The sequence below is a fragment of the Aspergillus brasiliensis genome (genome assembly GCF_001889945.1).
Source record: "Aspergillus brasiliensis CBS 101740 unplaced genomic scaffold ASPBRscaffold_3, whole genome shotgun sequence".
Lineage (NCBI taxonomy): Eukaryota > Fungi > Ascomycota > Eurotiomycetes > Eurotiales > Aspergillaceae > Aspergillus > Aspergillus brasiliensis.
Window position 1 is genome coordinate 1,198,798 of NW_027137444.1, and position 22,775 is coordinate 1,221,572.

The following is a 22,775-nucleotide window of genomic DNA, read 5'->3' on the forward strand; positions in this document are numbered from 1 at the left end:
TGGATGAGAAACCCCGATTGAAGAATTAAAGGCAAGACCGATCACGGTTGCGCTGGACGCCAGAAGGGAAGGTGTTTCGCGTTGTATGTATGTAGGAAAACCGGGCGGACTACTTTAACCGCCTCCTCCACCAAGTGAGACCATCTCAGGTCATCGCAAGCGAGATATAAATGGCGTAGAGGAATCGAATGGGGTGTTTTGGTGAAGAAGTGAGCACCGGAGGGAGAGAAGCAGGTTGACGGGGTTGGTCGGTGTTACTCTCGCGAACAGCGAAGGGGAGCTTCGCACCGACGAGGTTTGCTCTTGCGGCGATCCGCCCGGAGCATCACGTGGCTGGCTTAGGTAAGGCCGCCCCATATTGGACCTTGCGCTTCTTGGTTTCGCGACTCTCCGTGTCTTTGTTGCGCCCAGTCGCAGGAAGTGCCGGAGATATAACACACTTTGCCTTGTTGCTCAAACTATTGTTGCGGTGGCTACTGTACTGATTATTATAAACACTTACAGATCTTGGTCCGCGTTCTGTGAAGCGCATGTCATGGGCAGTGAATCCCGAGTCAATTGACATCCTACGGAGCAGAGGCAGCTAGTCTAGGAATATCGGCACTTCCAGGAACACTACCACTCACTTTCGACCCCGTCGCATCAATACTGGCTTGTTGAATACTATAAATATTACCGCATCGCTAATTGTGGCTCATCCAAAATCTCCCAGTCATGTCCACAAAGCGAAAGGCATCGGCCCTAAATGCCGCGGTGGATGACGAGCCGGCTGATCCAACGGATGAATTGGCCTTCTACTGTCTAGGAGGTGGAAATGAAGTCGGGCGATCATGTCATATCATTCAGTATAAAGGGAAAACAGTGATGGTGTGTGTTTCGCGATCCAAGTTTGTCTCTAGCGTTTACTGACCCTGGCCGCATTAGCTTGACGCTGGTATGCATCCTGCGAAAGAAGGGTTCTCAGCTCTGCCCTTCTTCGACGAATTCGACCTCAGCACGGTAGATATTCTTCTCATTAGCCAGTATGTGGGACAGTCTTTCTTTTGTGTTTCCCGAGTCACCTTTCCTACACCGTCGTTCCTGAGCAAGCGGGTTTTTGTGTTCACGGCCGTGGATGGCATCATATACCTCGTTTCCCCTTGGTTTTCCAGCACCGTGGCAGAGTTCTTTCATGCTGTCATCATACCTGCATCTGCTCATGTACTGAGAGAGACAATACAATATATGCTAGTTATTCATCTTGGTCTTTGCGTTGTATCTCTGTATCCATGCCTTTTAACGCAGTCTCCGCTCCACCATTGCAATCTCATCTCTTGCTCGGCCATCTCAATCGGACAGTCGGCTGATAGATACTCTCCTTAACCCACAGTTTCCATGTTGATCATTCCTCCGCGCTCCCTTACGTGCTCAGCAAGACCAATTTCAAGGGCCGTGTATTCATGACACACGCCACCAAAGCCATCTACAAATGGTTGATTCAGGATAATGTGCGTGTGAGCAGTACGGCCTCGTCTTCGGATCAACGCACTACTTTGTATACTGAGCAGGACCATTTGTCTACGCTTCCCTTGATCGAGACCATCGACTTCAACACAACGCACACGATCAATAGCATTCGCATTACTCCCTTCCCTGCTGGCCACGTCCTCGGTGCGGCAATGTTTCTGATTTCAATCGCCGGACTCAACATTCTCTTCACTGGTGACTACTCTCGTGAGGAAGACAGACATTTGATCCCAGCCGAAGTTCCGAAAGGCGTGAAAATCGACGTGCTTATCACAGAGTCGACGTTCGGCATTTCGTCGAATCCGCCCCGCCTGGAACGTGAAGCGGCCCTAATGAAAGCAGTTACTGGTGTTCTGAACCGCGGAGGCAGGGTTTTAATGCCCGTGTTTGCCCTGGGTCGTGCCCAGGAGCTGTTGCTCATTCTGGACGAGTATTGGGAGACACATCCTGAACTTCAGAAGATACCCATCTACTACATCGGAAATACGGCTCGGAGATGTATGGTCGTGTATCAAACATATATAGGTGCAATGAACGATAACATCAAGCGACTCTTCCGTCAGCGTATGGCGGAAGCGGAAGCTAGTGGGGACAAGAGTGTCAGTGCAGGGCCCTGGGATTTCAGGTTCGTCAGAAGTTTGCGCAGCTTGGAACGTTTCGATGATGTAGGAGGATGTGTTATGCTGGCTTCACCAGGTATGCTCCAGACCGGAACTAGTAGGGAGCTTCTGGAGCGGTGGGCACCGAATGAACGCAATGGTGTGGTCATGACAGGCTACAGTGTTGAGGGCACGATGGCCAAGCAAATCCTGAACGAACCGGAGCAGATCCCTGCGGTCATGTCAAGAGCAACGACGGGACTTGTGAGGCGAGGCATGGCTGCTGGGAATGAAGAAGAGCAGAAGGTTATGATTCCCAGAAGGTGTACTGTGGATGAGGTCAGTTTCGCAGCCCATGTAGATGGAGTTGAAAACAGGAATTTCATTGAGGAAGTCTCTGCGCCTGTTGTGGTATGTAGCCCCGTTCACCTTCTGTCACGATCTGTTCGGGTTACTTATTTTTTTAGATTCTTGTCCACGGTGAAAAGCACCAAATGATGCGACTCAAGTCGAAGCTGCTCAGTCTCAACGCCGAGAAAACTGTCAAAGTCAAGGTCTACACTCCGGGTAATTGCGAAGAAGTTCGCATCCCCTTCAAGAAGGACAAGATCGCGAAAGTAGTGGGCAAACTGGCTCAAATCGCGCCCCCTTCGGAGGAAGACGATGGCCAGCTAATGTCCGGTGTCCTCGTCCAAAACGGCTTCAACCTATCGCTAATGGCTCCCGACGATCTCCGCGAGTATGCTGGATTGACCACCACCGCCATTACATGCAAGCAGCATATTACGCTGAGCTCTGCAAGCATGGACCTAATCAAATGGGCTCTCGAAGGTACCTTTGGTGCCATCGAAGAAGTCGGCAAACCCCAGCAGGAGATTGTCAAGAAGGAGCAGGAAGACGAACCCGATAAAGCGAACGGAGAGAAGCCCAAAGAGGAGGCCGCCGATGAAGAAATCCTCATGGAGGACACGCAAACCTACCTGGTCATGGGCTGCGTGCTCATCCGATACTATCCTCGCACCCGCGAGGTCGAACTTGAATGGGAAGGAAACATGATGAACGATGGAGTTGCCGATGCAGTCATGGCGGTCCTCCTGACTGTCGAGAGCAGCCCTGCTTCAGTGAAGCGTATGTGACAATTATCCCACAACTCCACAGAGAAAGGGCTCTCCAGCTAACAACCAATCATACAGAATCCGCGAAACACAAGCATCACCATCACCACCACCATCACGACGACGGCAGCACCCTTCAACTTCCCAACCCCCACTCCAACCTCGGACCAGAGGAGCGCTTCAGACGTCTCCTCATGATGCTCCAAGCACAATTCGGCTCCGAGATCACAGCCATCGAGCGCCCACGCCTACCCCCCAATAGCATCATCAACGGCACCACCAACAAAGCTGACTCCGACGCTAAGTCGAACCCCGTGAAGGAAGAGGAAGAGGAGGAGGAGGATGAAGAGGAAGAAAACCTAACAGAGCTCGAAGCAGCCGAGATCTCTCGTCTCCACGCACTAGGCATCCCATTCCCCGGGCTCGAAATCAAAATTGACAAGCATGTCGCCCGGATATGGCTGGAAGATCTGGAAGTGGAGTGTGCCAATCCCGCGCTGAGGGATCGGGTTCGCGTTGTCGTTGAACGAGCCGTGGAAACCGTGGCGAGCATGTGGACAGAGGGACCTTCGCCTGCTGCGATGGGGACAGCAAATGGAGAAAGTAAGGATCAGGCTAAGGGTGTTTCTACGGGTTTGAAGACTACAGCGATTGAAGCTAAGGCGTGAATGGAGCTGTGATTGGTGTTTGTAACATAGACTTGTTTCCTGATAGGTCCCATGCAACTGATAATCCTCCCAGCTATTTCCTTGTTCAATCCTCGGTGTTCATAACATGAACTCATTTCCTGATAAGTTCCATTAACTGGTAATCCTCCCAGCTGCTTCCTTGTTTAACCTGCAATGTATGTGCAATGCAGGTGTACCTCCTCCGCGTTTTTCAGTCTGGCATCAAGGAGGTCGTGGGCGCGGTTACATCCATCGCAATCCATGTCAAGCAACAAACTGAGACAGGTTCCCGGAATGCCATGAAGGTATTTGCACGTGGTCCCTTGGCAAACATAGTTTTCGACGTGCTAGAATTGCCATGGTTAGCAATGTTCCTTATATTAAGCGCCCAGCAAGTCGCGAGCAGCCTACCTCGCAAATGAACAGCCGATCACACTTGATATCCTCCAAGTCTTCGTATTCGCAGGGGGCACCTATGAGATGAGCTGGGCAGACCCGAAGTAAGAGATCACTGTCGTAAACAGTAGGCACAACAGAAGCCGAACTATGCGTGGCAGGCTCTGTGGCCGATGGGTTGATGGTAGAAGATGTGGTGGCAGCCTTGCATTCGGTGTTCTGCGTAGGCACAGCAGAAGCCGAATTATGCGTGGCATGCTCGCTCGATTCATTGTTCGAGTTGTCCAGGCTCTCTGAGCCACGGAGACCGATGCCTTTTCCTGGCCTTCATATGATCAGCGATACGATTCTACGTCTTTGAAGAGAGTGGAAGACTTACATATCCATTGTGGATGGATGGGAGTGACTTCTAAAGAAACAGGGGAGAGGAATGAGACTCGCCGGCTTGTTGGAAGAGATGGAAGAGAAGGTGGAAGACGAGGGAGGAAGAGAGGAAGAGAGAAGAGAGGAAGAGGGAATGGAAGCCGAACAAGGTGAAGTCAGCGTAGGAAGCAAAGTGAAGCAGTAACACCACAGGTGAATGTAAAGTGAATGATGATCGAAAATTTCACTTCCCTCTTCTCTATATAAATCTCCCTCATGTCTTCCTTCCCTCTTCCTTCTTTCTCTTTCCCACCACCCACCCACTCTGCCTCTTGTCTACCCTTGGGACACATCTCTCCGTCTGCTACCCAGATAGACGCGATATATCGTTCCTGGACTTCTATTACCGTCAAGATTCCTTGCGCGCTGTACGGAGATACTCGTGCGTAAGATCAACGCATGACGTTCCCCAGCTTTTGGGAACGTGAAGTCTAAGTTCGCCGCGGGTTGAATTTGTTGCAGAAGAGTCGAAGGCTGTTCAGACCCAGTCAGATTCAGTAAGTCTTACTCTTATCATTGGTCATTTCACGTGGCACTCACCAGTGCCTCCTAGATGCGAGATGTTGGAACTCGCTCTTCAGCGCTAGAAATTCTCCTTCTTCACATGAAAGTCCCGGAATTCGGGCAGAGCATCCTTCTATCAATCTCTACGGAAGACCGTCGATGCTTGAGCTGGACATGCCGCGGGATACAACTATGGGTTGCATGTTGTTCCCGTCTTCCAAACCATAACCCGGAACCGGACTGGGCAGCCTCATATTGCCATTGATTAGGCAACAACTACAATCGGGAATACCCCATTCCTGTTATCTTCAGGCGGTTGGATTGTGGCTTCCCAGTAGCAGAATCCAGTGACACGGTTTTCAATGCGTTTACCGCCGCGTTTACTGAGATGCTCAAGTTCTCTTCCACTATCGTGGTGGTTGAGACCGGCCAGGCGCATGGGTTCTCCCCACATTGACTTCATGTCTCGAGACCGAAAGACTTTGCTCGATCAATGCTGGTCAGAATAGAATACTGCGCTGGCTGCGATCCGGACATGTTTGGAGTGCGCAATGATTTCCAGCAGAGTCTGCTTGATCTCTCAACCGGCAATGACACGCACTGGGACCTTGATTCTTATGCCTACGATTCCAGAAGCAGCAACGAATGAATTTCTGTACGCCCCCGCGGGTCAGGCATCCGCATCTGCTTCTGCAAAGCACACTGGTGAACAGTAACTTTGCGCAAATGATGGTCAATGGCCCAAGCCGCTTGCCACTGTCTACCGCCAGATTCGTGCATCCTACTAACCCAAGAAAGAGGTCTCTTTCGCCATTAAAGTCTCCTTGTACGTGGATTTACATCTTAGTGACTCGGCACCGGGTGATATAACATACTCTACACATAGCTGGTGATAATATTGTTCTGAAAGACGAAGCAGTCCCTGATGCTGGAATGAGCGCACCGAAGCAAGCACTCTTCCGCCTGGTCGACTCGCTCAGCGGAAGGAAAGAAAGAAAAATAAATAAATAAATAATAAAAAAAAAAAAAAGGGAAAAAGGCTCTATACTTACAACCAAATTGATGAGGATATTGTTGTCCGCTCAATAATGTTTGACTGAGAGAATCCCCGACTTTTCGACCTGGTCGATGGCTAGGATATTTGGCACCACAATCGCCGGTTCCTCTTCCAGCAATTCCAAGACAGCCAGTCGCACACAATTACGGCTTGCCGGACTATGTGCCAGTTCTAAGATTTAGACGGCTGTATTCCGCGACCGCCCCTGTGACAGACTTGCATGCGATCAATGGACGCCTTCGAAAACCAGACAAAAGACAGCAATATCAAGTAAGGTGGCAGAGCATACATACCACGCAATGATCGCGATACCTTCTGGCCCATCTATGGTGTTTATCATAGCATTGCTGAGATATCTAGTTCCAGGTAGTGGTAACGCGGCTATTCACGCATTTATCGCCGTGTTCACTACCATGGTATGATCAATGGTCGAGTTTCAGCACGCATTTATCGACTCGGCCAACAGTCAAGCGTCCATTTCACCTTCCAGACAGACAGAAGGCAGCTATACCGTTGAAGAAGGCAATATACACCCAACACGCATTGATAGGGTGATCGAGCTTCATCACGCATCAATCAGCTCATCAATCAGCTCGGCAAACGACAAGGGCTTAGTTCACATGCCAGAAAGAAGGCCACTATCGCGGACGTTGGCAAAGTATACCCACCACGCACTGATCGGGATATCTTACAACTCCTGCATGGAGTTAAATCAAGCATTACTCGATTCATCGACTCTCCTGTACCAAACTGAAGTCGCCCATATTGATTGAGGAGCTGATAAAACTACCCAACACGCATTGATAGGGACTCTTTTAGCTCATTTATGGTGGCGATCCAAGCATTACTCGACTCATCGACTACCCTATACCGAACCGAAGTTGCCCATATCAAAGAGTTGCCGGAGTATGCCCAACACGCATTGATAGGCACTCTTCCAGCTCCTCCAGCTCCTCTATGGTGTTGACCCAAGCAATACTGAGATGATCGGCTACCAGAATGATTGTTGCCCATATCGGGGAGCTGGCAAAGTATACCCACCACGCATTGATCGGGGTACCTTCCAGCTCCTCTATGGTGTTGACCCTAGCATTGCTAAGAGGTCTTTCTATACCAGACTCATGTCGGCCATATCGGGGGGTTGCCGAAGTATACCCACTACGCATTGATCGGGATACTACCAAGTCCTCTATGGTGTTGATCCTAGCGTCGCCTAGTTGATCGGTAAGTTCTGATACACCACATTTGTCTGATCTCCATTGGAGCCCCTTCACTCTTCATTTTGTCTATGCAGGTGCTGACCTCCAAATACGTTAAGACTATCCCAACAGGTCAGGTACTAGAAAGGTCTCTGGCATGCGAAGGAATCGACATGTTCGAGGCACGGCTCAACGCATTTTTACGTGCCTTGACTGCAGCTGACTACGCTGGAGTTATGTGGATTCATGTCAGCGAGGTATTTGTTTGGACTGCTTCAATCCGCGTACAGAAGAGGATGCTAGCGGGTTGGTGCGATAAGTATGGTTGATAAGTTCAAGAGGAAAACATGGACTACGCGAGGAATTTGATGATTATGACTTGAGTCATTCCCTTACGGCTCTATTTTTTTGTGTTCTGGCTAGCGCTTCTCCTATGAGCGTGAAGCTGAGGAAAGCAGAAAGTGTCTCCAAGCGCAAGACATGTGCATCAGTAAGACAATATCATACTTTGATTACTTGTATCCGTAAGGATTGTCTCTAAGCTAAGTTTGTCCACATGCAGCAGCTAGTCTTCGTAGTATTTTCAGAGCTGGTAGCTAGTAGGTTGGTAGCCATAGCACAGGATGAACCAGGACGAAAGGTGGAACTCAATGCAGGATAAATGCTTTCGCGCATTTGTGTGTTCGATACGTAATAGCAATTAGACGCTCGTGAAAGTGTACGTATGGTCGATTTATCATCTCATCCATAAAACAAGATAGACCATCCCCTGCCGATACGGTCAATGCTCCATGGCAATGGCTTCAACCATACACGTATCTTTAGCAGTAATGTTAACCACACGCGGTAACTAATTCCATATCCCATCATCCATAATTAGGCAGCATTAACTTTCGCAAAAACAACATCCAGAACCTTGGCCGCCGTATCTACGATGATATCGATCTCCTCCTTGGAGACATTATACGGTGGCGCCAGAATAATATGGTCCCCTTTCATACAATCCACCGTCCCGTTAGCAGCATACAATGATACCCCATACTCCGGTTTCAATCCGGTCTCTTGGATCTGGAATGCCACGCCTTTTTCCGGGCTGAATGGTTCTTTGGTTTCTTTGTCTTTAACGAATTCGATCTGTAGATACATAGCAGGTTAGTCTTCACACGGTTTTCGAATGCACTGAAGATCGAGGATCAAGGGGGAACAACTTACACCCCAGAACAAACCCTTCCCTCGAATATCACCCACATGGGGATGATGTTCTAAGCTACTCCGCAACCGGTCCTCCAGATACTTACCCATGTTTCTGACATTCTCAAGCAGGTTATCTCGCTTGATGACCTTCTGCACGGCTAATGCGGCAGCACATGCGATAGGATGGCCCTGGTATGTCTGTCCGTGTCGGAACACACCTGTGCCTTTATCCAGTACCTCCACGATTTTCTCACTGACGAGGAGACCAGAGACGGGTGCGTATCCGCCTCCTAGTCCCTTGCCGATGGTTTGGATATCGGGAACTACGTCTTCTTGTTCCCAGGCGTGGAGCGTGCCGCAGCGTCCCATGCCGCTCATGACTTCGTCCAGGATGAATAGCGCGCCGTATTTCTCGCAGATGGCTTTCATAGCGGGGAAGTAGCCTGGAAGGGCGGGGACAGCGCCTAGGGCCTAGTTGGTTGGTTGAGTTAGTTGCCGAGCTTGTGTGGTAGAGGGGAGAATAATCTGGCAAGGGTAACTATGTTATTGTAAGAAAAGAAGATTGTGCGTACCGCTCCTACAACCGGCTCTGCGATAAAAGCGCAGACATTCTCTGGTCCCACGCGCTGGAACTCTGCGTCGAGTTCTGCCGCCAGTCGCGCAACGTAATCCGCGTCGGACTCGCCCTTATTCTTGCCTCGGTAGGGATAACAAGGTGAGACGTGGGATGTGTTGGTTGATAAGATGGGTTCGAAAGGCTCTCGACGGATCATGTGCCCGCCTACTGACAAGGCACCCAAGGTGACGCCGTGGTAGGAGGGCTTTCGGGCAATGAATCTGGATCGTTGTAGTTGGGGGGTGGGTAGCTCGACGAAGTATTGACGGGCCATTTTCAGTGCCGCCTCGACAGCTTCAGAGCCTGCGCGGGTGTGAGTAATTGTCCAAGGGTATCATGGAAGAGTAAGTGTGTTGACGTACCAGAATTCACGACAAGCAACTTGGACAGCTTGCCTCCAGTCGACTCGGTGAGGAAGGTAGCAAGCTCTTCGGATGCTTCTGTCCCAAAAAATGCTGTATGGCAGTATGATATCTTGTTGATTTGATCGATTACAGCTTGGCTGACCTCTTCATGGCCATGGCCTAGACAGGACACGGCAGCACCACCGGTCGAGTCGAGAAACTTGGTGCCATCCTCGAGGAAGATGTAGCTGCCTTTACCGCCGATGGCTTTCTTGGGAATGAAGCGGGTATCACGGTGGAGGACAGCGCTATGGGCGACAGTATCTGTGCTCTTGTAAGCTGAGAGTAATAGTTCTATACTGTCTGCGGTTAGAGCGTACCTGGCTTGGTCATGGTTGAACAGGATATAGATAGCTGGATAGACAAGTCAAGTGTAAGCTGAGTGGATAAAGCTGGAGATATGCCTGCTAGGAGACGGAGACATGACTGCAGCAGAAGTCGGGGCTATTTATGCCTGCGATAAGCCCTGGCGACTGCTTGTCTTCCTGATACCACGCCGTGACTCTGAATGTGGGGAGGAGGAGCGGGGATGGAGGCCGGCGGGGAGTCGGCAAGCCAATTTTGGGAAGCCGAGCGAATGGTTGGCCGTCTCCGCCGACGGGCCGATCGCCGGGTCTTTTGGTGGTTATCGCGGTCGTTTGAGTCGTCCGTCTCTCCATCTGCCTCTAATGCGGAGGCGAACGACCTCCCTCGCTTATAGGGATGCAGCAGGCATCGATTGGCTGCTTCATTGATATCCTGCAAAGAGTTCTTGCTAGGGAATTGCTTGATGCAACATCTTGGCTTTGTTGATGATGGATCATGAAAGGAACACATCAACGACCTCGGACTACACCATGCCTTCCAGTTGGCAGGTGTGAACACTACTAGCCACATTTCGACGTCTACGCTTGGACTGTTTATGTTTATCTACAACCCAGGAGACTGTTAGACATTGTTCACCTGGAATTACATCGCCGGATGATCCATGTCTATGCTATCCTGGCTTCTGGGTGCTCTACGATGGTCTCTGTACTGAAGTCGACTCCTTCCCAGGATATCTCCTCCATCGCCAAACTACTACTATTCAGGCAGACCTGCAGGGGTCAGAGGGGCGACAAGCTGGCTTGACGCATTGTAACCCTTGGTCCCAAATAGACAATGTAGGAAGGATGCTTCGAAGGAAAACTCGGCGTGAGGGACCTATTAAAGTGACGACGGCAGAGCATAATCATGTGCACCACCTGCAGCAGGTCAAGGCAAGGTTTATATAGTACATAGGCAGTAGACCAATCTCTCAGAAGCAAATCAAGAGCTGCATGTCATACTAACTTTCTATTGATCAAACGGAACCTCCGCTGCCATGCGGGCGGTGGGCGGACAAAGCTCTCCGCTCCGCAGTTGGTTGGCCACTAAAACTCCCTGCCGCACAGAAAGGCCAGCACTGCTTTACTACAACAGCCCACCTGCTCAACCTTCCAATTCCCAGACACAGTACCGTGTCTTAATCTTATATCTATTTTCTACAGTGTTGTTAGTGCCTATACTGAATCTTACTCATGTCACGAAACGCCCAAGTGGAGGAGGTGTATGACTCCGACCCGGAGGAGGTTGCTCCCTCCGATTCCTCGCCCGCCAACTTCGCCAATGAGTCCCTCCTTTCTGGAGCTGGAGTACCCATGTCTGGCTCAGTACCCATGAGGCCCGCTCCCGAACCTCAGCGCGAGATCCCCAAGCATTATCAGTGCCTCTATCCGATATACTTCGACAAGTCGCGGTCCCGCGCGGAGGGCCGCAAGGTTGGAAGTGAGCTAGCGGTTGAGAACCCGCTAGCAAGGGACATTGTCGATGCCGTGCAGATGCTGGGACTGAATGTTGGGTTCGAGCCTGAGAAGTTGCACCCGAAGGATTGGGCGAACCCTGGACGTGTGCGCGTTTTGCTGAAGAACGAGGATGGGAAATTGGTGAATTCGAGGATTAAGAACAGTCAGTACCCCCGCCTGTCCGCAGGTCAACATCAAAGTCGCCCCCCTTTTTGATATGACCTGATTACTATGTTCCTTGTCTAACCATGACTGCAGAGCACCACCTTTACATCCTCGTGGCGCAATACCTTAAGGCTCACCCCACCACTGAAGAATCCCCCTACCGTCTCAGAATTCGAGGGCTTCCCATGCCCGAAAAGCTACCTGCTGCGCCTGCCGCTCCTCGTGGATGGAAGATCGGAAAGATTCTGCCGATACACTCTCCGGCCTACAGCGGTGGTGGAGTCAGCGATAACCCGCTTAAGGACGCCATGGCTGAAATGCAGAACATGCAGGGTATGCCCGGCATGCCCCAGATACCTGGAATGCCGGATCTGGCAGGGATGATGGGAGGAATGGGGGGAATGGGTGGAAACTCGTCTGCAGGAGGCAGCGAAAAGAAGAAGGATAAGAAGGATAAGAAGAAGGGCAAGGCGTGAAGCATTTCTCAATGTTTCTTCATGTGGTACATAGGCTTCTGATTGCATTGGCACGGGCGAAAGGCGTTATGATGATTCATGTATAGAGGGCATCTCTGCTGTTCTCTTGATACCAAGTCGAATGAAATGATCAATGAGTGGGGACATCTCTGGATTATGGTATTGGATGTGGCTGATAGGTGCCATCTTCCGTCTCCGCAGCGGATGGCAGCCGTAGCTTCTCTGGGTTATTTTGCGGAGATCGTCCAAAAAAAAAGTTATAGCGTATGTAAATTATGCTCTTGTAAGACTTCCCCCTCGTAAGGAGTTACATATGGTCAATATGGCTTAATTCAAGTCACTGCGAAGTTCCCGGGAGGGCCATCCGACCGTCTTGCGTATATGGTCGCTGTCATTGGCCGAGCTGGAGCAATCGCCGATAAGTAGAACCGCGGCCTCTTTTACCCCAGAGTCACATCCTCGCTGTTCCTCTCAGCTTCAGCCCCTGCGCGGTTGCTTTCATTTTCTTTCTCCCATCATCAAGTGCGCAATCGTTCGAACAACACCTGAATAGTCGCATCTTACCCACATGGGTTGACACTCATGTGTAGTTCCTCATGAACCCCTCCCTGCGTCCTGTCGATGGATCATAGAACCCCGCCACTGCGACCGACGGACCATGAATACAAGCCCACCGAGCATTCTGCCCGGCTACGGGCAGACGGACGGAACCCCTCGATCCCAGTTTCGCTCTAGCTATGACTCCCCTGCATCAGGCTCTTCGTCCTCTGCTGCTCCAAGGGCTGGGAAGCCCGGAGCCCGTCAGATCACCCGCAATCGCGCCAGCTACAGCTGCCATACTTGTCGGAGGCGGAAGGTCAAATGCGACAAGGTACATGATTCTGGGATTTCCGTGATATTTCGAGCCGGACTGACAAGTAAAATCATAGGTACACCCGATATGCGGCAACTGCGTAAAAAACGATACCGAATGTGTCTACGATGCGGCGCCACAGAAGGACACCGAGTCGCGCGCCAGCATTTCCAAAAACGGACATGGCGTCAAGCGGAGGAGGGAGTCGTCGCGACCGATTGAGGAGGATATTGATGATATACAGTCTATATATGGTCATTTGAAACAAAGTGGAGCTTCCGAGCAGCGGTCGCAAGCGATTGAGGCGCGTTTGGACAAACTCACCTCGATGATCGAGAGGCTTAGCAAGACGAATCAGCCGGTGGATCTCGCGGGAAAGCAACGGCTGGCACCAAATGTGAAACTCGAGCCGGCTGAGGGCGATCCTCGCTTGACCAATATTGCGGCCATGAAGCCGGCTGCTGGTTCCCGTTCGGATAGTCCGCGTCGCGCGGCTGAATCGAGTGGCGATGAATTCCCAATTCCCGCAGGCCATGCTACTGATCTGGTGGATCCTGTGGGGAGCTTGAATCTTGGACATTTGAGCTTGGAGGATGGAGGGCGATCAAGGTATGGTTTTGTTCCTGTGACTGGTAGGGCCTCTATATTGACCGTGGGTTAGATACGTCGGGACGACTTATTGGGCTTATATCTCTCATGAGGTACGTTGGAGGAGTCTGTAGCATTTTATTGAAGGCCCGTGCTAAGTATACACTAGATAAACGAGCTCAATCAATTACTCAGGGATCAGAATCGATCGCACAACGAACTACCCTTCAATGAGAGCCCCCTTGACGATGCTGGAACGGAACCCATGGCTGCTACACCGGGCCGGCAGTGGAAAGAGTCGGCGGATGGTGTCGGCGAGACTGCTGATGAGAAGCTTAGCAGAGGACAGACATTCCAGAAGTCCATTTTATTTCCATCAAGCGAATCACCTTCCGTGAATGACAAGATAGTGGAACCAGAAATGCTTGAGAATATGCCGACGAAGCGACAGAGCCATATCCTGTACAAAGGTTTCATGTCTGGAATACACGCCATTACCCCGGTTGTCCACCCGCCGACCATTCTGAAGCTCTACAACTCCTTTTGGGATTGGTATGATTCAAGCAGCTACTCAGGGGAGTCTTGCCCTGACCCATCCTTCATTCCCCTGCTGTATGCTATCTGGTATGGTGGTTCCGTCACGGTTTCGATACGGACAATCAAGGCTGAATTCAACGTTCCATCCCGTTCAGGCCTGTCCAAGGCATACAGTGAAGAGGTAACGCGCTGGCTGTCCAAGATATCCTTCCCTCGCAGTCCGTCCATGCAAGGATTAGCTGCATATCTGCTGGTTCAGACCATCCTCTCCAAGGAGGAAGAACCTTTAACCAGTAGTCTCTTCATCAGCCTCGCCATGAGGGTGGCACAGACTATGGGTTTGCACCGGGATCCTGCTAAGTTTGGCATTGGCCCCTGCGATGCAGAATATCGTCGTCGCATTTGGTGGCATATTGTACACATGGACGGCGTGGTGGCCATGTCTAGCGGTCTTCCTCCCCTGGTCAGTGACGAGAACTACTGGGATGTTCGCGAGACCAGCGAGGTCAAAGATACACTACTTGGGACCCCTGCTGCTGAGAAATATGAGAGACTCGTCATGACCGGCATGAGGCCACCGGATAACCCAGATAACCCGACGGTATGTGGAGGGCCTTCTATGGTTAACGTATACTATCTTTCGGCCCGCGGAAAGTATACAATGGCTCGTAAGTATTCTTTGCGAACATTCATAGGTTATGAGATCTAACAGTCACTGCAGGCGCTGTTCGCCGGATTATGAAGATCCAGCTTGGCACAAAACCCGTCACACGGAGGGATATGGAAGAGCTGAGATCGATATTGGTCGATTTGCAATACAAGCTAAACTCTATTATCAACCGGATACCGGAGGCAAATTCGCTCGACACTTCGTCTCCAGTGTCATCTACTAGATCATGGTCCTTATCCTCACAAGCAGAATCCCGCACCGAACTCCCGGCGGACGGGCCCAATGGATGCGCAGAGCAGTACCATTCGCCTGTCCTTGTATCCTTCCATAAATGGGCACGGATTCTCATGTCCCTTTTTATCGACAAGGTGTGTGTGTGCCTTGAGATGTACCGACATACCTGCTAATTGACTCCGCCAGGCTTTTTGCGTCGCCTATCAGCCCTTCCTGAAGAACGCCAAAAGCCGAATCTGGCCGGCTGCAAGACACAGGTATTATACAACAGCATCACCCAGAAACAAAATACATATGACTAACAGATCACAGCGCACTCCGCCACTGTCATGGATTCATGGAGAAGTTCGTCTCGCTCGCGACTGACCCCGACTTCCAGCCCTTTCAGTGGAGTTGGCCCGGCAATCACCAACCAATGCACGCAACCATGATCATGCTCATTGACCTCTACGAACGACCCTACAGCCCCGAGGCACCCAAATCCCGCGCCTACATAGACAAGATCTTCTCCATGACGGGTCCAGACGGCGGCGTTGTTGGCGGCGAAGACGGAATCTCGACACAACGGCCCTTGAAAGACGGCGGCCGGGAAGCATGGGACATGATCCGACGCCTGCGTCAAAAAGCATGGCAAAAAGCCGGCCTCGATCCTCAAAGACTGTGGTCCGAACAAGCTCAGATCCAAGCAGGCGTTACCTCTCTGCCGGAAGAATACGCCAACGACCCCTGCTACGCCAGCGGCAGTCCAACGAACGCCGCCTCTCCCTCAACCTACCCCCTCACCACCCGCCGCCAACTCACCGACTTCTCCAAGATGTTCTACAACATGACACGCTCCCACCAGCTCCCCAACCCAGTCAAAACCAACACCCGACCAAGCCCTCTCCGATATCAACTGCCCCCTCCAGCCCCTGTCCCTATCCTCCCGAGTCCACAATCAAGAACCGTCCCTCCTCCATTCCCTCAATCTCCCACTCCGCCCAGATACCCCATGGATACCACCACCTCCGCCACCTCCCCTCTCCCCAGCGCATCCCCCATCTCCTCCCCTGAAAGCATCGCCCCCTTGAACCCGAATATCTTCCCCACTACTTTTAACAATACCCCTCAACTAGCAGTCAATACCCCTCCTCCTATGCCACAATCTGCAGCTCCTCCTCCCCTCCCATCCTTCATGGACACGGCCATCTCACCCACCAGTCAACCCATCACGGGGGTCCCCACACCGCCCTCAATGGTGGATCCGAACTTAAACTTCGACTGGGACCAGTGGGACGCCGTTTTCGGACAGCATCTGCCTGTGGCGGATGAATTGATGGAGTTGGACCCGGTCACGGGATTTGAGTTTGGGGATTTGGGTGGGAGTTCTGCTGCTACTACTGCGACTGCTCCTGCCTTGAATTCGAGAATGATGCCTGGTGGTGCGGGGAGGGGTAGTTTTGGGAGTGTTGGTAGTGGTCCTACTAGTAGTGGTAATGAGGCTGAGATGGGGGAGGTGAGGGGACCTGATTGGGTGGGTTATTGTTGATTTCCCATGCCATATCTGTGGTGTTTGGTTAGTGGTCGATTGGTTGGGAGGGTACTTACTATATATTTGATCTACTCTGTTGTATATAGGGTCTTATAATTTTTAGAAATCTACGGTCTACACAGCAATAATTTGTTTGAAATAGTTGAAGGATTGATTATGCGTCAAACGGAAGGACCGCCAGACGATGGGAATAATATGTGTTCAGAAATATAGAAGACGTAACAGTTATGGATTTCATGAGGCGTGACTTTAATCAAGAAGGACGCAGAAGAGATGCGACGCAAGAGCATGATGTGATATCAAGACGTGAAGGGAAAGATGATTAGCAATAGCCAGAAGGGACGCGTTAGCGGGAACCCAAGATTCCAAACGCCTGGACTGCTAGTTTTCGAGGACCCGTTGAATGCTCGCTCGCATGAAGACATCGCATCTTCTGTATCTCTTCCTCTTTCTTTTTCAATTCATGACAACTATTATTCGCATGACTGCATTGTCTGAATCTAGACCTTCATCTCCTCAAGACCGTGCTTCCAGAGAGTGGCGTAGGGGGTGACACCGTCATCACGGAAGTCAATCAGGATGTGCCTGGTTCAATTGTTAGTTGCGGTTTGTTAAGCAGTAAAGTAAATTGGCAGAATAGACATACATAGCATCACCGTCCATGGACTGACCCATGAGGACATCGTAGTTGTCGTAGTTGGCAAGGATCTTCTTAACGGCACCGGGGGCACCAGCCTTGAACTCGTCGATGGTCTCCTTGGAAGCGCCCTTCTCGGTGAGCTTGGTAAGAACCTTCTTCATGTAGGCTGTACAAAAGAAGACTTGTTAGTATTGAGATGGTGATAGACTGGGGCGTATGCGCATGTATGTCAACAACGTACACTTGAGGTGGGACTTGAAGGCATCCTTGGAGGGCTTCAGGCCCTCCTCGGTCTTGAGCCAGACAAGACGGAACTGGTCCTCAATGTCGTGGACCATGGTGGCCTCACCCTCACCACCGGCATCGTCATCGCCACCCTCAGCGGAGGGGTTGGCACCCTCGAGCTCGAAGTCCTCGTTGCTCTTCTTGAGGTACTTGCGGCAGTCGCAGGTCCAGAGGACCTTGTCGACCTCCTGGATCTTGAAGGTGTCGGCGAGAACCTCGTCTCCGGAGATGATATCCTATTGAAAATGAGATGTCAGTCATTTGTGGTATGTAGGTTATCAAGAACAGGTTGTGATGAACGTGAGAGGTAATGAGACAGAGGAGACGCAACGAGGCTGCAGGTAGAATGCAACCGTATTCGAAGATTATTATATTCTCCACGCATCACCCTTTTCTTGCTGGAAGATCGGAACGAGTAAAGAAATCAAGTGGAAAGACAATACGGACCTTGTAAATGATCATTTTGGCGGGTGGATGAAGAACAGGACAAAGTCACAGGAGGAGAGAAGTGGCAGATGAGGAGAGAGAGAGAGACGGAGGGAAGAGGAGAAGAAGGGGAAGGAGGGGAAAAATGAAGATTAATATTTAGTGGCGCTTTTCCTTTCCAGTTTCTCGTGGTGGGGTTTTTTTCACGTTCGATTTTCCGTCGCTCGAGGGGCAACCGCTGCCGCTAGTCCTCTTTGGGCCTGGTCGACTCGTCTGGCCCAAAAGAAAAAGTTCCCAATCAACTTTTTTTCTTTTTTGTTTTTCTTTTTCGTCCATTGCTCCGATGGCAAATGCTGACAGGGGTTGGGGGGAAACAAGAGAAGGTTGAGGCAAAACTTGGGAGACTAGACTGGCAGTCTAGACTACAGCAATACTTTCATACTCAGGGAGTTTTACGCTGTAGATACTCCGTAGATGCCGGGGTACTGTAGCTCGGCTGAACATGTCAGTTGGGCTCCGGCCCTCCGATCTTCCCACTCCAGATATGTTCCTGCCTGAGGCACAAGTGCTGTGGCTAAGGGCATCCCCTGTTGGTAACATACCGCGTCGTATTTCTGATACAGAACGTCGCCTTCTGATCGTAACATAATATGAAAATTGTTGTATTATCTGTTGTAATACCGACCTGTACCGATCCTGCAGCTATCGGTCGGCCTCAGGATCCCGTGGCGCCACTTCTGCTTGTCTTCCCACCCGTGACTTTTCTCTCTTCTTGACCTTCAAACTCACTGCAGACGCTCCTTGGGCTCGCCCTTTTACTATTGTTATCTTTTCATCCTTGGGACGGATCTCTTCACCTAATTCTACAGTACATGGTTCTCGGACCTTGCGATCACTCTTTTCTGAATCCTCTTTCCTAATTAATCCCTCAGAACAACTACCCCATCGGTTCCTCGGCACTTGGTGCCTTTCGCGTCCCCTGATTTTGGTGGGCCTGACCTGTCTAGGATCCCCCGATCAGATATCTCGCCATCGCCGGTCCATAATCATTGCGTTGTCCCACGGGCCCTTTAAATCTGCTGCCATATCTTTGGCCTGCGTCAGACACCTCTGCAGTATCTGCCTCCGACTGTGGTTCCCGGTCTCGATCCCTCTTTCGCCTTTGATTCTCCTTTCCACCTTTGATCTCCGCGACCGATGCGGTAGGTCTGTCGAATAACCTTTCCAATACTTGACTTGCATAGTCCTGGCGATCGATCGTCCTCATCCGACCATGGCTACCAACGCGTCGGTCGTCTTCGACCTTCCCCCTCTTCCGGCCTATACTCTGACTCCCCGCCCGCCGGTTCTTGCTCCGATTCCAGATAATATCCTCGCGCTGATCTTACCCATCATTGCCTACTGGGCCTTGTCCATGGTATATCACTTCATCGATGTCAATGATTATTTCCCTCAGTACCGTCTACACACGCCCGCCGAGGTGTTGAAGCGAAACCGAGTCACGCGCTGGGAGGTAGTGAGAGATGTTCTGCTACAACAAGTAGTCCAGACACTCGCGGGTATGGCCGTGAGCTATTTCGATGAGCCCGAATACCTGGGCAGAGAAGAATATGATGTAGCTGTCTGGGCCCGCCGTCTTCGCCTGATGCAAAGAGGCCTGCCTCACCTGCTGGCCCTCTTTGGTATTGATGCTTCGGGTCTCGGGAAGAATCTGTCGCACAAGGGCTGGGCGATGCTCGGAGGCGCCATCGCAGGCGGACACTATCCGCAATTCACCCAGTCCCTTATTCTGGACAGTGGCGCAGAAGCCATGGTTCCTGCTTTTACTAGCTGGGAACTCTCAACGGCTGGGTTCATTTACTGGTTCTTCATCCCCGCATTCCAATTCGTCTGGGGCGTTTGCGTCGTTGATACCTGGCAATACTTCCTGCATCGCGCCATGCACCTGAACCGGTGGCTCTATGGTAAGTCACTGTCTATCCTAGTTATTTTGGCTTCGGGAAATCGACTGACAGTTTTCCAGTGACCTTTCACTCCCGCCACCATCGCTTATACGTTCCCTATGCTTTCGGTGCTCTCTACAACCATCCCGTGGAAGGATTTCTTCTCGATACTGCTGGCACCGGCGTCGCATTCCTGACAGCCCGGATGTCGAATCGCCAGAGCATGTGGTTCTTTACTTTCTCCACCATCAAGACGGTTGACGACCACTGCGGCTATGCTTTCCCTTGGGACCCGCTGCAGCATTTCACCTCCAACAATGCTGCTTACCATGACATCCACCACCAGAGCTGGGGTATCAAGACGAACTTTTCGCAGCCTTTCTTTATCTTCTGGGATCGTTGGTTTGGCACCCAGTGGCAGGGTGATGTGAAGCTGCGCTACGAACGTTCTCGTGAAACCGCCCAGAAGCAGCTTGACAACGATGCTAGCTCTGCCACCAATTCGGGTGCTGATACTCCGGCATCCGGAAATGTCACTCCTGCAGCTGCTCCCCAGGATGAACCGGCAGAGTCCACTCGCTCTCGTCGCAGAAAGACCGTCACGCTTTCCCCTCATGTCGACGGTTTCCGAAGCGTAAACCACCCGGTTGCCAGCAGCGTTCTATAGTCCGTCGCTTTATTGCATTTATAATTCTTTGTAATAATTTCCCTCCCCTTTTTGTCTTTGTCGCCCACCGGGGGTCTTTGGAGTTGCGGGACGTCTCCTACTTCCGACTTCACTGTCTGTTCACTGCATTATCCTTTACGCTGTATTAATAGCCAGGTTGATGAGAACCTGCTACGGACCTGTACAATGTCTTCTCACCCCCTACTTCTACTTACTGTTCGGGTTATCTACTAATCGGGCATTCCTGCATGATCATGGAGATTTGGAAAATTGACGAGCACTCTTCTTCTGTTCATTCCCTTCAATTCTTGTGTTTGCTAAATAATTTGTATAAATTTCACTTCTTCCGTCCACATTCTGATGACGTACAGCAAACTGAGTAAATCGCAGATCAGGGTGCACCTTCGCATCGCGGAATGGCGTTATACGAGCGTGGTTCGGATCTTGCGTCCCTTGAGAAGATCATGCCCCCATTCTGAACCTGAACAGGTTCTGGGGCAGGCGGCTCCCTTTCACAGGTGTTTGCTCGAGCGGAGAAATTGCCGATCCATTGCTCTTAGCCTCCGTCGGCAGCTCGTCGCTGCTTTTGCGAGCCTCCTCTATAATAACAGGGCGCATAAGTTCGTCATCCCCAAGAGGCGAACGGATTTCGGACGCTTGGTCTGGGCTGGATGGTTCCGTTTTAACTGAAGGCGGACGGTAATTTGAGGTTCTCAAGCTGGTGGCACTAAATCTCGGATTATGTGACCCAAGATGGTCTAGCTGAGAATGATAGCTAGGTGCAGGCATGGGCACCTGCTCGTTGTCGGTATAGTCTGGGAGGTTCTCATCTTCATCTTCACCATTGACTGTGCCTTCCACGCCGCACTCAAATCCTTTCACCATGCCATTAGCAAGAGTGTCCAGGTCCTTGGAGGGCTCGCCTTTGAGACGTCCCAGCACGGCCAGGATCTCTCTTCGCTCTTTTTTCGCTTCCTCGGGCGTGTCTGCCTTCAACTGGATGGTTATACAGTGGGATCTCTTCCTTTTCCCTTTGGCGTGCATCGGTCTTGGGCCCTTCATTTGCTTTCTGGCGAAATTGCGAGCTGCCTTCCTGGCCGCTCTGGCCCCGGCTGCCAATTCCATGCTACGCTGAAGCATGCCAGGGCTTAACTCGGTTGTACTGATGGCCGCATCAATGAACTCCTTCAGCATAGGATGTTCTTCGGAGTCATCTTCTTTTGTGCGGCTGAGAAGCGTGGCGCGGAGATTCTGCAAGTCAGAGCCCTTCGAAACGACACGCGCGAGCATACACGCCTCGCAACGGTTTTCTTGGTAGTACCTCGCATGGAATGGAGGCAGGTCGTGTCTACCCTTGGGACACCACCACATGCCGGCGATTGACATGAGAGCGCGCAGCATCTTCTTGACATCGTCCTCGAGATACTCCAGGAACCAGTACAGCTCATCCAAGAAAGCTGTGACCTCCTTCACAAGTAGTTTGAAGAGGTTGTGGATGATCCAAGGATTGAAACCCCTGTGCACCTCACACAGCACGATCTTAGAGGGGCCGAACAACAAACGAAACAGAGCATTGGCTTGCAGTTGCCATCGCAGATTCTGAATCCCGGCTCTAATTGCCTTGGATGTTCGGTGGCTTCGATATTGGCCCAAGTACACGGCTTTGGCACGATCTCTATCGCTGTCGATTAGCAGGATCTCAATGATCGAAATCAGATCACGCTGGTCGAGCTGAGTGACCGATAACGGATAGATTATCCGGTTGCGATGTTCAGCAAGTTTCCTGGACATGGTATCTGCCTGGTGCGCAAGACATTCGTTTGTAGTGGCGTTTGGTTGTGGCGCAATGTAAATCGAGGGTCGATTAGCAGGTTCTCTATATAGAACAATGAACTGCAAGAGAACCCCCGAGACACTGGATTTCTGGAGCCTTTGCGCAGCATTATATACTTATTGCCTTGTTCTACACAGATCCCGCAGAGAGCCTTTATTCTGCAGAATAACATTGTTATAATGCACATTCTTCGGAATCTTCAGCAGCTCTAAATGGGCCTGCCTGTGCAACACACACCGTCTCATAGCTTGTCCACCAATGAAAGCCCACTTCTGCTGAATCCATGTAGGTCACAACACCATGTAGTACATCGAGCCCATTGATCACCCCCACAAATAGCGGCTCATACCGAGGGCAAACACATCTCTCAACTGCCATGTGCCACTTTTGGTCCTCCCGAGCACGGAGGTTTCCTCATACAACTCGTTTGGTCGCATGTTTGG

At 51.1% G+C, this 22,775-nt stretch overlaps 8 protein-coding genes across 8 annotated transcripts; 4 read left to right on the plus strand and 4 right to left on the minus strand.

Annotated features, from left to right (window-relative positions):
- Positions 1-404: 404 nt before the first annotated feature.
- ysh1 (cleavage polyadenylation factor subunit YSH1) lies at positions 405-4,095 on the plus strand. Its single transcript, XM_067624187.1, has 5 exons — positions 405-867; positions 925-1,022; positions 1,370-2,516; positions 2,573-3,233; positions 3,299-4,095. Exons 1-5 carry the CDS (start codon positions 715-717, stop codon positions 3,886-3,888), a joined length of 2,649 nt encoding a protein of 882 aa, XP_067481775.1. The 5' UTR covers positions 405-714; the 3' UTR covers positions 3,889-4,095.
- On the minus strand, positions 3,891-4,849 carry ASPBRDRAFT_452366 (uncharacterized protein). The gene is made up of 3 exons (XM_067625350.1): positions 4,664-4,849; positions 4,300-4,609; positions 3,891-4,235 (listed from the first exon to the last, which is right to left on the minus strand). Exons 1-3 carry the CDS (start codon positions 4,669-4,671, stop codon positions 4,053-4,055), a joined length of 501 nt encoding a protein of 166 aa, XP_067481776.1. The 5' UTR covers positions 4,672-4,849; the 3' UTR covers positions 3,891-4,052.
- A 3,153-nt stretch (positions 4,850-8,002) lies between these two features.
- On the minus strand, positions 8,003-10,190 carry ASPBRDRAFT_39676 (aminotransferase, class III). Its single transcript, XM_067624188.1, has 5 exons — positions 10,002-10,190; positions 9,640-9,945; positions 9,234-9,580; positions 8,680-9,132; positions 8,003-8,601 (listed from the first exon to the last, which is right to left on the minus strand). The coding sequence occupies exons 1-5, from the start codon at positions 10,012-10,014 to the stop codon at positions 8,344-8,346; spliced, it is 1,377 nt and encodes a 458-aa protein (XP_067481777.1). The 5' UTR covers positions 10,015-10,190; the 3' UTR covers positions 8,003-8,343.
- Positions 10,191-11,219: 1,029 nt separating this feature from the next.
- Positions 11,220-12,124, plus strand: ASPBRDRAFT_193250 (RNA-binding signal recognition particle subunit SEC65; the record flags this gene model as incomplete). The annotated part of the gene is made up of 2 exons (XM_067620592.1): positions 11,220-11,646; positions 11,742-12,124. The coding sequence occupies 2 exons, from the start codon at positions 11,220-11,222 to the stop codon at positions 12,122-12,124; spliced, it is 810 nt and encodes a 269-aa protein (XP_067481778.1).
- Positions 12,125-12,782: 658 nt separating this feature from the next.
- Positions 12,783-16,534, plus strand: ASPBRDRAFT_119060 (putative C6 transcription factor; the record flags this gene model as incomplete). Its single annotated transcript, XM_067617222.1, has 7 exons — positions 12,783-12,995; positions 13,054-13,586; positions 13,639-13,678; positions 13,735-14,770; positions 14,824-15,140; positions 15,193-15,263; positions 15,319-16,534. 7 exons carry the CDS (start codon positions 12,783-12,785, stop codon positions 16,532-16,534), a joined length of 3,426 nt encoding a protein of 1,141 aa, XP_067481779.1.
- Positions 16,535-16,738: 204 nt separating this feature from the next.
- Positions 16,739-18,070, minus strand: ASPBRDRAFT_39679 (translationally-controlled tumor protein). The gene is made up of 4 exons (XM_067624189.1): positions 17,910-18,070; positions 17,419-17,698; positions 17,184-17,343; positions 16,739-17,122 (listed from the first exon to the last, which is right to left on the minus strand). The coding sequence occupies exons 1-4, from the start codon at positions 17,922-17,924 to the stop codon at positions 17,038-17,040; spliced, it is 540 nt and encodes a 179-aa protein (XP_067481780.1). The 5' UTR covers positions 17,925-18,070; the 3' UTR covers positions 16,739-17,037.
- A 1,091-nt stretch (positions 18,071-19,161) lies between these two features.
- Positions 19,162-20,498, plus strand: sur2 (sphingosine hydroxylase; the record flags this gene model as incomplete). Its single annotated transcript, XM_067620593.1, has 2 exons — positions 19,162-19,852; positions 19,912-20,498. 2 exons carry the CDS (start codon positions 19,162-19,164, stop codon positions 20,496-20,498), a joined length of 1,278 nt encoding a protein of 425 aa, XP_067481781.1.
- Positions 20,499-20,960: 462 nt separating this feature from the next.
- On the minus strand, positions 20,961-22,289 carry ASPBRDRAFT_118557 (uncharacterized protein; the record flags this gene model as incomplete). Its single annotated transcript, XM_067617182.1, has 1 exon — positions 20,961-22,289. The coding sequence occupies one exon, from the start codon at positions 22,287-22,289 to the stop codon at positions 20,961-20,963; it is 1,329 nt and encodes a 442-aa protein (XP_067481782.1).
- Positions 22,290-22,775: the final 486 nt, after the last annotated feature.